The sequence below is a fragment of the Ammospiza caudacuta genome, chromosome 1, assembly GCF_027887145.1.
Source record: "Ammospiza caudacuta isolate bAmmCau1 chromosome 1, bAmmCau1.pri, whole genome shotgun sequence".
Lineage (NCBI taxonomy): Eukaryota > Metazoa > Chordata > Aves > Passeriformes > Passerellidae > Ammospiza > Ammospiza caudacuta.
This window is the reverse complement of record NC_080593.1, coordinates 21,422,804-21,437,107: the sequence shown is the minus strand read 5'-3', so window position 1 is coordinate 21,437,107 and position 14,304 is coordinate 21,422,804. Positions and strand designations below refer to the sequence as shown.

At 39.9% G+C, this 14,304-nt stretch overlaps 1 protein-coding gene across 1 annotated transcript in view; it reads right to left on the bottom strand.

Annotated features, from left to right (window-relative positions):
• RSU1 (Ras suppressor protein 1) overlaps window positions 1-14,304 on the bottom strand; it is a 102,799-nt gene that overhangs the window by 85,589 nt on the left and 2,906 nt on the right. Inside the window, exon 3 of the mRNA XM_058810459.1 lies at window positions 9,815-9,865. Within this exon, the coding sequence (XP_058666442.1) occupies window positions 9,815-9,865 (51 nt within the window). The remainder of the gene's footprint in view (window positions 1-9,814; window positions 9,866-14,304) is intronic.

The window sequence follows — 14,304 nt, the reverse complement described above, 5'->3', positions numbered from 1 at the left end:
GAACACAACAGTTTTCATTTTAAATATTCAGAGGCATGCTGATATCATATTTGGCAGCTAACTGGAGAGAATCCTGATCCCAACTGAAGCATACAGTACTTAATTTACACACTATGTAGTTCAAGTTTCCCCTTTTGCCCTCCCTTCACTCTTCCAAAGATGGATATTAATCTTCCTCCCACTGAAAACATTAAAAACAAACTTGTCTCCTTAATCTTCAGCTCCTTCCAGAAACCAGCAGGGATTTTTTATTTCAATTATCCACAGAAGAACCTCAGATATGAAACTGTTCTTATGAACATGTTTAAATTATACTATAGCTCAATTTGTCAATAAACAGTATTCATTTAGAAGCTAGAGTCTAAGGAGAAGAGCAGTGAGCACAAGAAAGACTGAGAAGACACTGGGAATCAAGTGACATCTAGTGAAGAGAAAGGATAAATCTGTTCTTTTCTGAGAAGAGAGCTTAGGATGTCAGAATTTGGAGAGAAATCCTAGAAGCCAGGGGCTGAGGTTAGGAAGGGATTACTATGTTGAAAATACATCACCTAACTGCAAAGAACTGAAACCACACCAAAATAGCTCACAAAAATCTGATGCTTTTTAGAATTTTTAACAGTATTAGAGAATGGTGTGAATAAGGATACGTATAAAAACGTGGATATAAACAAGTACTTCATTTCTGCAAATAATTTTGAAGAGAACAAAGTGTTAGCCAAGCTTTTCAAATTACTGTGGTCAACCACAGCATCTTCATCTTCAATAACTGCTTTGTGAGAAGTGCACAGTTCAGCCCACACACTTGCTGTCTTATATTTAAGTCATGAGAAAAAAAACCCCATGAGGTACACCATCCACAAAGTTGAAGAATGCAGGCTATGTACCCTTATTGCAGGTCAGATCATCTGTGTGTCTTGATATTTCAATAGCAGATGGTTAAGAGAAATAACTTCTGCAGGACGAAGGAACTTTAGTTGATAGTATTGAGATTTAATATTAGGCTTCCATCAAATGCAAACAGTATTTGCCAGTGAGTCTCTTCCAGGTGTTTGAACTGTTTAAGCATGATCTCTTCATAGTTTCTCACGACTGCACAGTTGCTGGCTTTAGATAAAGCAACCCGTCTGAAGTTTGTTCAGTAAGTTCACTTTTCCCTTCCTCAATATTCTCTTTACTTCAGTCTATTCAACTTGTTTTCTGCAGTTTACAAAAGGAACTAACCAAAGATGTCCTGCACACAAGCCCTTGAACAATTACTATAGATTACCCTCAAAAGTTGAAGATGACTTCAGCCTCTTACTCAAGTGTCCATCTACCTGTGTGCCCAGCAGTGCTTATTTACAAAACTCTGCTTGCAGTGTGTCTAAAAAAATTTTCATGATTTCAGTTTGCCTTATTAGCTAGTATTTGGAGTTTAAACTTTTTACAGCACTGAAATGTTTTTAGAAACACACATAGGACTATTTCTCACTGCAGCTTGGATCAACTGAGTGTTTCCCTATTCAGCACTGCAGACTGCTGTGCTGACACTGCTAGGTGGGGACACCAGCCTTCCTCTAAACACACTCACAGAAGAGGCTGCAGTAAAAAAGTTCACTGCTCAAAAGCAGAGTCAGCACATGTGTTTCTTGCTCCAGTTCTCAGAACTGGGAATGAATTAAGCTCCTTCCTAGTTTGAGCTCCCCACACCCAGCACTTAAAGCCACCTCTTAGGCCTGTATGGCACAGAGTCCTCCCTGTGCCCCTCTGTTAGCTTACCCAGGCTTCAGCTGACTGTACATTTCATTTCCAGCTACAGGAGATAATGCTGGCAGCAACCAGTCACCACATCTGCCATCATCACATCAAGATCAGGGAATGATTTCACCCCAAAGGTTATGCCACAGGAATGTATAAAGTTAAGAGGCCAGAGGGTGAGCAGTCTGAAGGGAAATGCTGCGTAGTTATCCACTTCAATGCACCTGACTACTGAAAGAACACATAAAAAATAAGAGTACAAAACCAAGTACAAAATTAAATCCAGTTTCCCCTCAATCTACACCAAATATACCTTCTTGTCTCAGTCCTTCCATATTAGAAGCCAAAAAATTCCACTTGGCTTGTTAGACAGTAAATTCTGTAATACAAAATTAATGTTTTTAATGAGGTGAGTTCACTTTTGCAATGTTCACTTCCTTTGAAAATGCCAACTGCAAAATAGTCTGTATGTGGCAAGAGGATTTATATGGAGAATATAAACATGGTGAATTATATGGGGATTCCACAAAAAAAATTAGGACTATTTTAAGCCACTGGGCTTAGATGAAGACACAAGTAATTTGTAGTAACATGTTGGAAAATGTTGAGAATTCAAAAAAGGACTTAATATGCTTGCAGGTGTCTTTTAGTAAAAGAAGAAAAAAGTATCTGAAGAATTATCAAGACAAGTGATTTGTGTCTAGTGTTGCTTTACTTATGGCAAAACTGACTTTGGTGCCATACAGCACAAACTTTCACAATTTAATTTGTGCATAAATTGGGCACTTTCTCCATGTATCCTTATACCATTGCAGCACATAACTCTTTCACACATTATTCTGTTTCATTTCCCCAAATTTTCTAAGAAGCAAAGTTGATATTATATACATTTAAGATTAAAATGCTCTACCATCTGTATTTTCTCAGAACCAAAGGTTTGGGGGTTTTTTTAGGAAGAAAAGAAAAAGCTAACAAGGTATTTAATCAACACATTTGAGTAGAACCCAGATGTCACAAATGTAGTAAGGCATATGTATAGGGATCTCCTTTTCACATCCTCCTGTGTACTGCATTCAGGAAGGTATTTCCCATTAGAGGTCCCTGCATCAGAAATGGGAAGTTAGACCAAATCAAAACATACCAAAAAAATGAAAGGCTTACAGCTAGCTTAAAGCATCTCTCCCACACACAGCTGACAGACACTCTCAGGCACAAGTCCTGTGCTTTGGACACAGCCCTGGTCTCACCCTGCAGACACTGCCTGCCCCATTGTTATATTGTGTCAGGACAACAGCATGGAATGACTTACCAGGAGGAAGCAGAGGCAGAAGCATAGTAGAGGAGAACACAAGAAATAACAAAGACTAAAGAGTACACAGAGGTCATCTGATTCCTTCCAGAAGTCAGCAAATTAGTAATATAAATAACCTGATACCAGGCAAGATGCAACGTGTCAGACAATACCAGTGGGAGACACCATCACACATTTCAGCAGACTGGAGAACACAAAGCAGCCAGACTGGGAAGGAATTCAGGACAGGCAGATGCAGTGTTGATGTCTCTGGACTACCTCCAATAGATCCAGGTACAGACTACAGCCAGAAAGGTGACTCAGAAAGGAGACATCCTAATGTAAAAATTAAACCAAGAGATTTTAGCAGCATGCTAAAAAAGATCAAGGACACAGTCAAGAGGGTTAACAGCAACAAAAGGACAAGCTTTTGTGCAGGTCACACACAGAGAGAAAAACAATTTAGGAGATGGCAGAGCAAAGAAGCAGTAAGTCGTGTGAGCAGAAAAAAAAAGTTTTGAACTGCTCTGCTGAAAGAAAGCAAAATGTACAGTGATGATAAAGGGTGACCACATGGCTGTCAAAAGAACAATGATCAATGAGACACAGCCATTCTGACACGAGCACATAGTGAACTCAAACAAAATTCAGGTCTGGAAATGGGAACCAGCAGCAAAAAACTAATGGATCACCCCACAAAAAGGAAGGGACCAAAGATGACTAAAGGATTACATGAGAATCAAGGGAGAAGCAGTGAAAAGATCACAGAACAGTATAGGACAGCACATCAGAAGAACGGTAGAGGAGGACAGAGAACATGACATCAGGTAACACAGAAGAGGTTTGAGTAAAAAATAGTTGCTCCTGATCTCTCATTATTTAATCATTTGATAATACTGGATAAGGAATCAGAGCACCAGAACAAAAGGATATAGAAACCATCAGGAGTGAGCTATGAATAGCAGGAAAATTCTGAGATCATTTACACACAGCACATGAATATATGAAGCCAGTGAGCACAGGACCACCTGAGGTTAAGGAGACTGAGGAGAAGAGCAAAACGAAGTCGCTGAGCACCATCAGCGAGCAGGCGGGATGAATAGCAGCCCGCTGCCAGGAACACCAGCGGCTTCCCGGGAAAAGATGCTAAATGTGCTCAAAGAGTGACCTCTACTGGGCAAAGCACAGAGCACGGTACGGCACCGGCAGCGGGAACACTCCGGTACCCGCAGACACAGAATCTCTGCATTGATTTCTTCAAATGATTGCAATGTTAATTAACCACCACTGGCAGCCAAGGCAAATAACTGTCATAGCAGTTACAAGTCAAAGACTTAGTGCACATCCCAAAATAAATGAAAACAAAACAGGGTGGCAGTGTAAGAGTTGTACACATACTGATGACACCTGATGCCAATGCTGAAGTAACCTTTAATATTCCAGCCTGCTTTCCAGTCACATCTTCCCCTCTGTGCCCTTCTGGCTGTGATAACAGACAAAATGAGCATCTGAAACCTCTTCAAACACACTTCCTATTCACAATATAATACATTAATTTTAATTGTCAAAACTTCATCAGCATGCCAAGGAAGGATTTCCCATCCTATACTAGGATGTGAAATTCTGTATACGTTCTAAGTGGCTGGAGAATACCTTGAGCTAGCTGACCTAATTAAATTCCATAAGGTTCCGTATCCCTTCATACTTTATGGCAAAATAGTACACAAAAGCTGCTCTGCTAAGAAAAAGCAGACAAGGCTTAAGCCACATTTTTATGCTCTAATAGAGCATATTCTTTATGAAACTGAGTTTTTTCTGTTGCTAGTTCTACACCAATTCTTTCTCATTCACAAATCTAGTGGGGCACAAGGGGACCAAAAATGAAACCTAACCTAACTGCTGACTTCAGCCTGCAAAGGTAGTTTTTTCCAGTCAAAGGTATCCATTTGTTGTACCAGTACAATCAATTTACAAATAAAGTAAGTAAATAAATAAATAAAACGCCAAAACCCCCTGAGCCCTCAAGACATGTGATAGACAAACCTTACCATCAGCTCTGAATAAAATCCTCATCCTGACTCAGGTGATCTATTTTACCCTGTGTCCCAGAGCTCCACCTCATTGTGCTTGGCACGATATGGGGCAAGATCCAGATTCAAAACAGACAAGCCTGGGGATATATAACCCTTCTTCTCCCTGACCTGGGTTCTCAGAATCTCTGCAATTCCAGCCTGTTCCCCAAAATCATTATTTAAACAGGAACTCCAGCTGAAGGGCTCTGAACAAAATAGCTCTAAGTTTGATTTCAAGAATTTTTATGACAAATTCCTTGACACACGACTGGCACTGCTATCCCAGCATGAAGCAGAGAGCAGCAATGTCACAGGAACCATGGCAGCTGCCCCTGCAGAACAGGCAGATCTACAGCCACACCTGAAGGTCTCTTTCCTCCTGCACAGAGGCACCAGATGAGCAAGTGGCCAAGACTGCTGCAAACTTTCAGTGACATTCCACCTGAACTTGAGTGAAGCAGCCCTAGAAATACCCAAAACAGAAGCATAAATACCCAAAAATTACTACTGTTGCACAGATGATGCAGAAACAATATTGGTAGCTGACCAAACTGATCAAATGTGATTTCCACAACAGTATGTCCTGTGCCTCAAACTCCCCCTCTGCCCCTCTAGCAGAGATACCCTAATTCCCTACCACTATTCATAAATTATCCTCTTGAGCAGGAGGTGGATCTGTATGTCCCTCAGCTAGCATCATGTGACATGAGCAAAAACAACCTGGTCACATCTACCTGAATTAATCCACCACACTGAAGGACAGATACCTATGTTCAGCCACTCATTTCCACCAATTTAAAAAACATTTGTTAGAACTTCTATTGCATTTACTCTGATGGTAGCCAATGGGTTCAAAAGACACCTGGGTTAGGATCAGACAACCTTTACAGGCTAAGACTATCTTGAATTTTGCTTCTCAGCTGTATACTGGACAGAAGGCTTTAAAATTACTAAATGATGGAACAAAAAACACCCAGTATAACAAATAGAGACACTGGCCCTTATGTCTACATTATGCCAAGAAAAAGCACAAATATTCACTTTCTCCTTCTGCTTTCTACTGGATTGTCAGAGATCCTGCAGAGGAATCATCCCAGCTTTGTCACTTATGCAGCACCTGGTTCAACAAGACTGCAGAATCACAACTATTTGGCTTCCCTGAGAGTTTTGCTTCTGATTTTGAAGCACAAGTAGCTCTCACCATGCAGCAAAGGACAGACTCCACTGTTTCAGTAGTCACCCAGAGCAGAAAAAGCCAGTTCAAGACTCCTCCATTAGCACAGCACCAGATAACTGAAAAAAAATTCAGCCTAAGATGCTCCAGAAAAATCAATGTGGACTTGAGTATGTCTGATAATGAATGATTTAGACATGTAAATGAAGTACAAATGGCACACTAGAAATACTCTAAAATCCATGCAACAGAAGTATTCTGAGCAGTATAGTGGATTTAATTGAGCAGTCCTCATACTTGCTGATGAAACTTTACTCAGTTTTAATAGTTTTGTGGCAAAAATACAAAGTACATTTACATTAAAATATGCATATCCACGTTTTACATTTATTTATTCTTTCAGATAGACATATTTACTCTAAACACCAAAAAAAAACCTAGCAGAACACTCATTTAAATGGCAGGAAACTAGCAAAAGATGCTAATATGACCTTAGTGTAGCATGTCAAGTGTCACTGCCATCAGGCTCCTAGTCATTTTAAGAACAATCTGCTAAGACAATTAATTACATAGCTTAAAAGATTAGGTCAACAGTGTCAGATATGAGAATATGAACTTGAAATTTAGCCTTTTAAAAATGTGTGCTGTCTATTTAAGTGTCTACATCCATTTGTGAAAGAAGAGTAAGTTTCAGACTTGATGAATTACTTCTTAGGACAAGCAAGGGTCTTACCTTGCCATGAAAGAAACCCAAACAGAGCAATTAGAAAGGCTGACAGAATCCCTTGGCTGAGAGAAGGCATGTACTTGCAGCCTGCTGATCTGACAGCTACTTTAGGAGAAAGCAATTAATTGAAGGGTGAGATTTAATGTAACACAAACTTACAGTCATGGCAATCTTTAAACTGGTATTTTGAAAGCTAAAACTGCTTTAAGCAAATGGTACACTCTGGGTTTTTCTTGAATAGTTAAAGCCAACCTGGACACATCTTTCTTGGACACTTCTTATTACTGTATCTTTCCTCCCCAGTCAGGTCTGCAGGCAGGACATAGGTTAGTTACTCAGCTTTTCAGTGAGGAGCTCATGCTGAAGCACATGCCCTCCCCAGGCTCAGATGTGAGACAGCCAAGATTCAAGTCTCCATGCAGGAGCTTCAGCCTAGCTCCTCTTCCTCAGAGCAAGGCAGACACCCTGCTACCTGCCCAGTCAGTTGTGTGCTCAGCTGAGATCATCCTTTAGCTATGTGAAAATTTGTAAGGCACCAAGTGGAAAAGCTGATTCACTGGCAATCTGAAAGTGTGAGATTTCAAAAAGTTCTAAGAATTTTACAAATCTCAAAGAATAGTGAAGTTTACCAAGAGTAACATTTCCAACTCATTTCATGCTTGTGCCAGGTAAGCAGCCATTCAGAGATAGCAGAGCAAATAAACGGCACCAGAGAAGCCTTGCCTGTCAGCACTAAGGTACCCAGCCTTGGGTGAGCTGAGTTGTGCAGAATGAACTGCTATCTCAAGGTGCCTGCAACCCCACAAAGGCTGCAGAGAAAGCTGCAGTGGCTGGGTACAATGAACTGCCTAGCTTTCAACAGCTCAAGTTCAGGGACACCCATCTCCTTGTAGTGCCTGAGGGAACACACAGAAGTCACTAGCTGGGTGGCCCCAGCTCCACCAGTGGCTGATAACAGATGCCAGACAGCAATATGCCCAGAGAAAATTCATCATAATCCTTCTCAAAAGATCGTTGTCCCAGCTTCAAGCTATTTGTAACTTCATGGCCTTCTAAGCCATGGACAGAACTGCATGTTTAACAGTGATGCACTTGGGATTTTTCCTCCCTTAACTGGCCCATTAAATCACCCATCAGTCATCATTTATACGCCAGATGGCTGGAAACTGTTGGTCACATTTGTAATTAAATTGAGATTTCTTTGAAAACTACAATGGGATAAAAACAAATAGCAAGATGGCAGTCTAGAGGGCACTACACTACCAAAAGAAGGGTCCTGAACAACTAATTCATAGCTCTCACAGCCACAGTCACTAAGTGCCCATAATTTTATCTTATTTACTACAAACTCTTTAAACTACACATTAGTACCCAATAAACTGCATCCAGAGAAGTGCTTATGCACTAAAATCTAGGGATATTTATATTCTCTTCATGCTTAATCCTCTGCAAATGCTCAGAGACTGCAGTGACACTTTTGCATTAATTCACATGTTTTAAATAACACATACTAACTTACAGCTCATGCAGCAAGCAGTGCAGAGTTCAACAGGCTAAGTTTTATTATTTGTTTGTGTTTCCTAAGACCCATCTCAATTTGTAAAGATTTTCTTGGATACACCCTAAAGCACAAACACCCTAATATGCCTCTTGTCAACACACACCAACTTTATTGGTTCCATTCCCCTTCCCTTTCCATCTCTCCAGTTGAGTTTCAAAAAGAGGAGTGGTTTAGAGAGAAACCCACTGGCACATGCAGAGAGCAGACAAAAAGAACATCAACAAGACCAACACTTCTTTTTAGAAGATGCACAGAAACAGGGGTGAGACAAAATTCACTGCTTGAATTTCAACAACCAAGAAGCAGGAATGCTTGCACAAGACACTGGTAGATAAACCACAAAAACAAACAAAGAAAAAAACCCAAACCCATAAAAACTTTTGTCTTGCAAAAGTCAGTCTGGTATCTCCCCCTACCAAGTTAAGTCTCATATTTATGTTGTTCTTGACATGCTATTCACCAACATCTCACTTAGGAACTTCTTTACTGAGGGAAGCAGTATCCACAACCTGAAGGTGGTGTGAGCAGTATGACCAAGAGACAACCATTTTTTGGACAGAAAGAGGCTACTTTTTTTACCATGCCTGATGCTTACATTCAGTTGGCCCTGCTCATATATGTTTGGTTATATATGTAATGCACTGGAGTTGTAACTTGCTTTGCTTCAGTCAAATTCATTATCCATTCACTAAAATGCAAACTGTGTTGCTTCTGAGACAGTTAAAAATTTCAAAAGTCCTCACCTTAACATAAGGACTTCAGAGCCATGGTAGTGTGGGGGCCTGGCTAAATATATGTATTGTAAATAAATGTATGGCAGTGATCTCTGTATTGTATTGCCCCAATCCTAGTTATTGTAAATGGGCTGCAGCTGTGATGTCCTTGATTGGGCAGCAGCTGTAGCCTGTGGAGGTAGCTGGGATAAAAGGGGGTGTGGCATTCAGAGAGGAGCCCTGGCAGAGAAGCAACAACAACACTGCTGTGACGATTACAACATGGTAGGAAATGGATTTCTGGCTTAACTGGTGATCTGAGAACTACAGATCTTTCTGTACATTGCAGGTGTCTATTGAAGTTGGGAAGGCAAGTTGAAAATGGCTGCTAAGTCATATCCTCAATCTCTCTACTTTTAATGAAGTACTAATAAGAAGCACCACTCTAATATATTGCACTCTGTATCAAACTTGCAGTGTCAGCTTTTCAATGTTACTCAACTGCCTGCAGGGAAGTCCAAACCCAGGAAAATACTCACTTGTAAGCTTGTTGTGACTCAGAACCAGCTGTGTGATGTGAGACAGCGTAACTGCAAATGAAGAGAGAAAGAAGTTAGTTTACGGACACGGCAACTGAGAGCTTGTATCTATTTCAGCTGAAAAACAAAAAAGAAAAAAAAAAGAAAGCTATTCTTTCCACCCCAGTAACTTGATTCATGTGCACTGTCACAAATAAACAAGAGAAGCTCAAGAGTAAAGGGCCAGTCCACTTACTCCTGTGCACTTCACATTTCTGTTACTGCATCAGATACAACATGGAGAGATTTACTCACTGATACAGTAACCTGTTTCAGCTAATCCTTGAAAAAGCTCATGACTTAACAAAGGCAAATACAACCTGTTAGCAGAATGAAAGCAGTCACTCAAAGGCACCATCAGATCAGACAGTTCAGTGTTTTTTTTAAAAAAAGCATCACCATAGTTCACTGTGCAATTGCAGGTTGTGAAGGAAGGAAAGGCAGGAAGGAGAAAAGAATAAACAGTGTACCCATGGTGAATTTCTCCCAAAATTCAAAATTTGAGCACTCAAAGCACTGCCTGCCCCACCTTACTATGCAGAACAAGAGGACAGGGAAAGAAGCCCATTGAAAGTCTGTAAGAGTATTGTAGGAAAATCATCACTAAAGGGCAGGCCAGACCAGCAGCCTCCACAAAGAGCTCTGTCTTTAAAACAAAGGACACATAGGTACCTGAACCATAAGCAACCATTTAACATTACTGAGTGCTTATCCATATAGATAAATATAGGATTGCAATTTACACAGCAAAATGAGAGAAGATTCTGGAGACAGTCACAAGCTCGTGAACAAATGCCTAAGTAAGCTTTATACATTTGTTTCTCTTGGTACAACTGTTGTAATAACTGGGACAATCAGTAAAAGTCAACATTTCACGGGCCCTTGATATTCAAGCCTGACTAATAAGAACACAATCACCAGAAGAGCAGCTCTACCACTGAGATGAAAAGTCCTCTAGTCTGATGTCTTCAGTTCCAAGGCAACTGAACTTAGACTATAGCCAGATAAAATCTGACATCATCAAACCCAGGAAAAAAAACTTCATTTTCCTGCATTTTACTTCAGAAATAAGTCGTTCTGGAGCTCTGAGGCTTTACCTAGACTCAACAGCATCAACAAAAAATAATTGCTTTTTTTTTAAAAAAAGGGGGAAAAATAATTGGTTTTGATACTGTACAAAGGTGCTTCCATTTCACTTTGCCTTTAAAGCAGAGAAATTAAACAATGACAGTGAAGGTTTGAGGCTGCAGATTTTGGTCTGAACACTGAACTCCTGATGAATTTAAATGCTATAATAAGTGCATATCTAAAGGTAGGCCTTTTGACTACACCATCAAGCCATGGGCACCACTGGCCTTTAGCAACACAACGTTAGAAGCATTACTCTCCCTCTCCTTTTTTGTCCCATCACAGTGTTCTTCAACCGATATTATTTTCAGAAAGGTTTCTTCTCTCACATCCATACAGAACAGAACAAAGTCCATGTTAAAAATTTCAAGGCCAAAATCCCTAGGCAAAAGACATTTGAATCTGTATTTTACTGTCCAAATTTGACTGAAGCCTAGACACTGTCTGAAACTCCACTATCTCATTCAGTCCTGATGCATGACAAAAAGTCCCATGGCATCTTTGAGCAGCAATGGCAGGTTGACAATCCCCGAAGGAACAAGAAAGGCTACACTCCAGTACTATTTTGAAAAGAGCAAAGGTTTAGGTGTCTGTGCTCTGGACTACTTCCAGCAGCATTTTAGACATATCAAGACAAAGAGATTGTTCAGTCTTGAACAATCCAAAGGTCCAAAGCTACTACCAGGCAAGTACAGAAGCATTTTAAGAAAGGGAACAAAGATAAGATAATGGTACTTGCTCACTCCTTACACAGAGAGAAATTTGCTCACTTACATTAAACAGACTTGGGTCAAACAACCAGCCCCTGGAGATAAAATGCTTTCCTTCCACTGCCACATGCCTGCTCCTGTGAAAAGGACTGTGTTGTGAGAACAGCTGACTGAGATTTACCTCATCCTATACATAAAGTCATTCTGTAGGACAACTAAACAATCAAGTCTGGCAAGGAAGACATCTGTCTTAACTGATTAACATCCCCAAGTAACATCTAGAAGGCTAAAGGGGGGCTGGGGGGCAGTTTTGATTTGGATGTACACAGTCCAGGTAAGCACAAAATACAACAGGCCAGATAACCCAGGTACCAGTCTCCTGAGAATGGAAGGGCACTGAGATTCCCACTGGAAATTGCTCTAATCGCTCTATGATGCCACTGCAGGAGCTTCTGGACACCTTGTAACATTATAGTCATTAGCATACAGGCAATAAGTTACTGTGGTTTCATGAATTCACCAGATATTCACACAGAATAATACTTATATTCTATAATACCTACTGCCAGAGCAATTTACTTGCACAGTAATCACAAATTCTCATTATGGTCCCAGTCCCACTATTACTTCAAAAAACAGCGAGTCAAGGGAAGAATATTTAGGTTCTTCCATTTTGGCACTATTATCAAATCTCTTTATATACTGTTGCCCTGCACTGCAAATTAGCGTCACATAAAATATCTGGATGACAATACTCAACCTAATTATTAAGGAAAATATAAAACAAATAAAAGCCCTGCCCATCAGCAAATTTTAAAAAAAGCCAAAACAAAAAACACAAAAAACCCCCCAACCAACCAACCTCACAAAACAACCAAAGCAAAGTAAAATAAATTAGGAAAAAAAAAACCCACACTCACAAAACAGGAAGACCCCAGTGACTTTGCTGAGCCAAGATAAGACATTGCCTGTCCCACTGGAGGAAGTTAAAGCAGGATGAGCATTACAGTACTGTTACAAGTAGCCTGCCTCTCCATCTTCTGTGCTTTCATTATTTTAGGAATGAACAATTTTATCAACACTAACTTTCTGATAAAAAATTCTAGTCACACAACTATGTACTTTATGCAAAATATGAATAGCTTACAGATGGAATGATAATGAGAACAAATTAACACATAAATAGGATTGCATCCAATATTCCTTCCCTGACAACAGAGCAGATGCCACAAGTTATTTGGGCAAAAAAATTCCTTTACTCATACCTCCTCCTCCATATCAACTGCATAAAAGACACATAAATGACACTGGTCCACACTCTAAGAACAATTCCATGGTTGTTGGTGGCTGTTTAAAGTCCTTTCAATAAATGCCCTATCCTTTGCTAGGCTAGGGGAAAGGGAACATCACTCCCTTCTTGCTGGAGTTGGCTGACATGCTTGCTCAGCCTACAGGATGTCTATTAATGCTCTCCACCATTACCTGTCCATAGTAGGTACTTTATGAACAAATATAATTTGTTTATACAATATAAACAATATATATTTAAACAAAATATATTTACTTCACAATATGAAGGCAAAAAACCCAAACCAACAAGACATTTTTTACACTATTTATGCACAGAGGATGCACAACTATAGTAGAGATGTGCACACAAATGGTGTAACTCTTGTTTTATCATATGCTGAAATAATAAAAAAGTCTTTAACACTTAAAACTGTGTCACGTGGTATTTGCATGACAAGCTAAAGCACAGAACACTTAGATCAAGGGGTATTTTTTGTCTCAAATAAAATCTGTTCTACAGAACATGTCTGAAAAGGGGTTCTCATATTACAGCTCTGAAAGCATCAAAAGTTCAGATGCTCTAAAGGTGTGTAGCACAAATCTAGTTTGTATTTTAATTCATTAGGAGAAAACATAGAAGTGCCTGGATTTGAGGAATATTCCAAAAATAGAACTCTACTTCTAATGTTATTAATGAGCTCCTGAGTTAGAAGTGTTTCAGGGACTATTTAACCTTTTTTTGTGAATCTGAACACTACGTTGTATATAAGCTGGCAACCATACTCCTTCTTTGCTAAACATGAAAGTGGGAAGAGATGTAAGGGTTGCCAAGCTTACAGGTCTAAGTTAGCTTGCCAATATCCTTCCAGATAGAAGTATTTCATCCTTAATGGGAAAGAGACACTGGTATTTGACAGAAACAAGTTTTGCTTGTTTACTGCAAGTTTTGCTTTTTCTCTCCCACACCTACTGCAGAGGGTGAAAGACAATGTAAAACAAAGTATGAGTGACTGCCCTGTACTGCAGGAAGCCATTCACTACACTGAAAAGAGAAGCCAGAAGAGAATTGGATCCAAGACAAGGCATATATTCCCCTCTGCTCTTCTTTGCCCCCACATAACACCAGTTTTCTCTATCACTTACATTTTTGTTGGTTTGTTGTTTTTTTTCCCTAAACACACATGACAAGAATAAGGCTACACCTAAGGAAAAGGACTGGCACACCGAGCAGATGCTCCATGCTGCTTCCAAATCCTTGTGCCTCTATTAACCCTGTGTGAATTAAGTTAAGAAAGGTTAAATACAAGCTTATCAACCACCCTG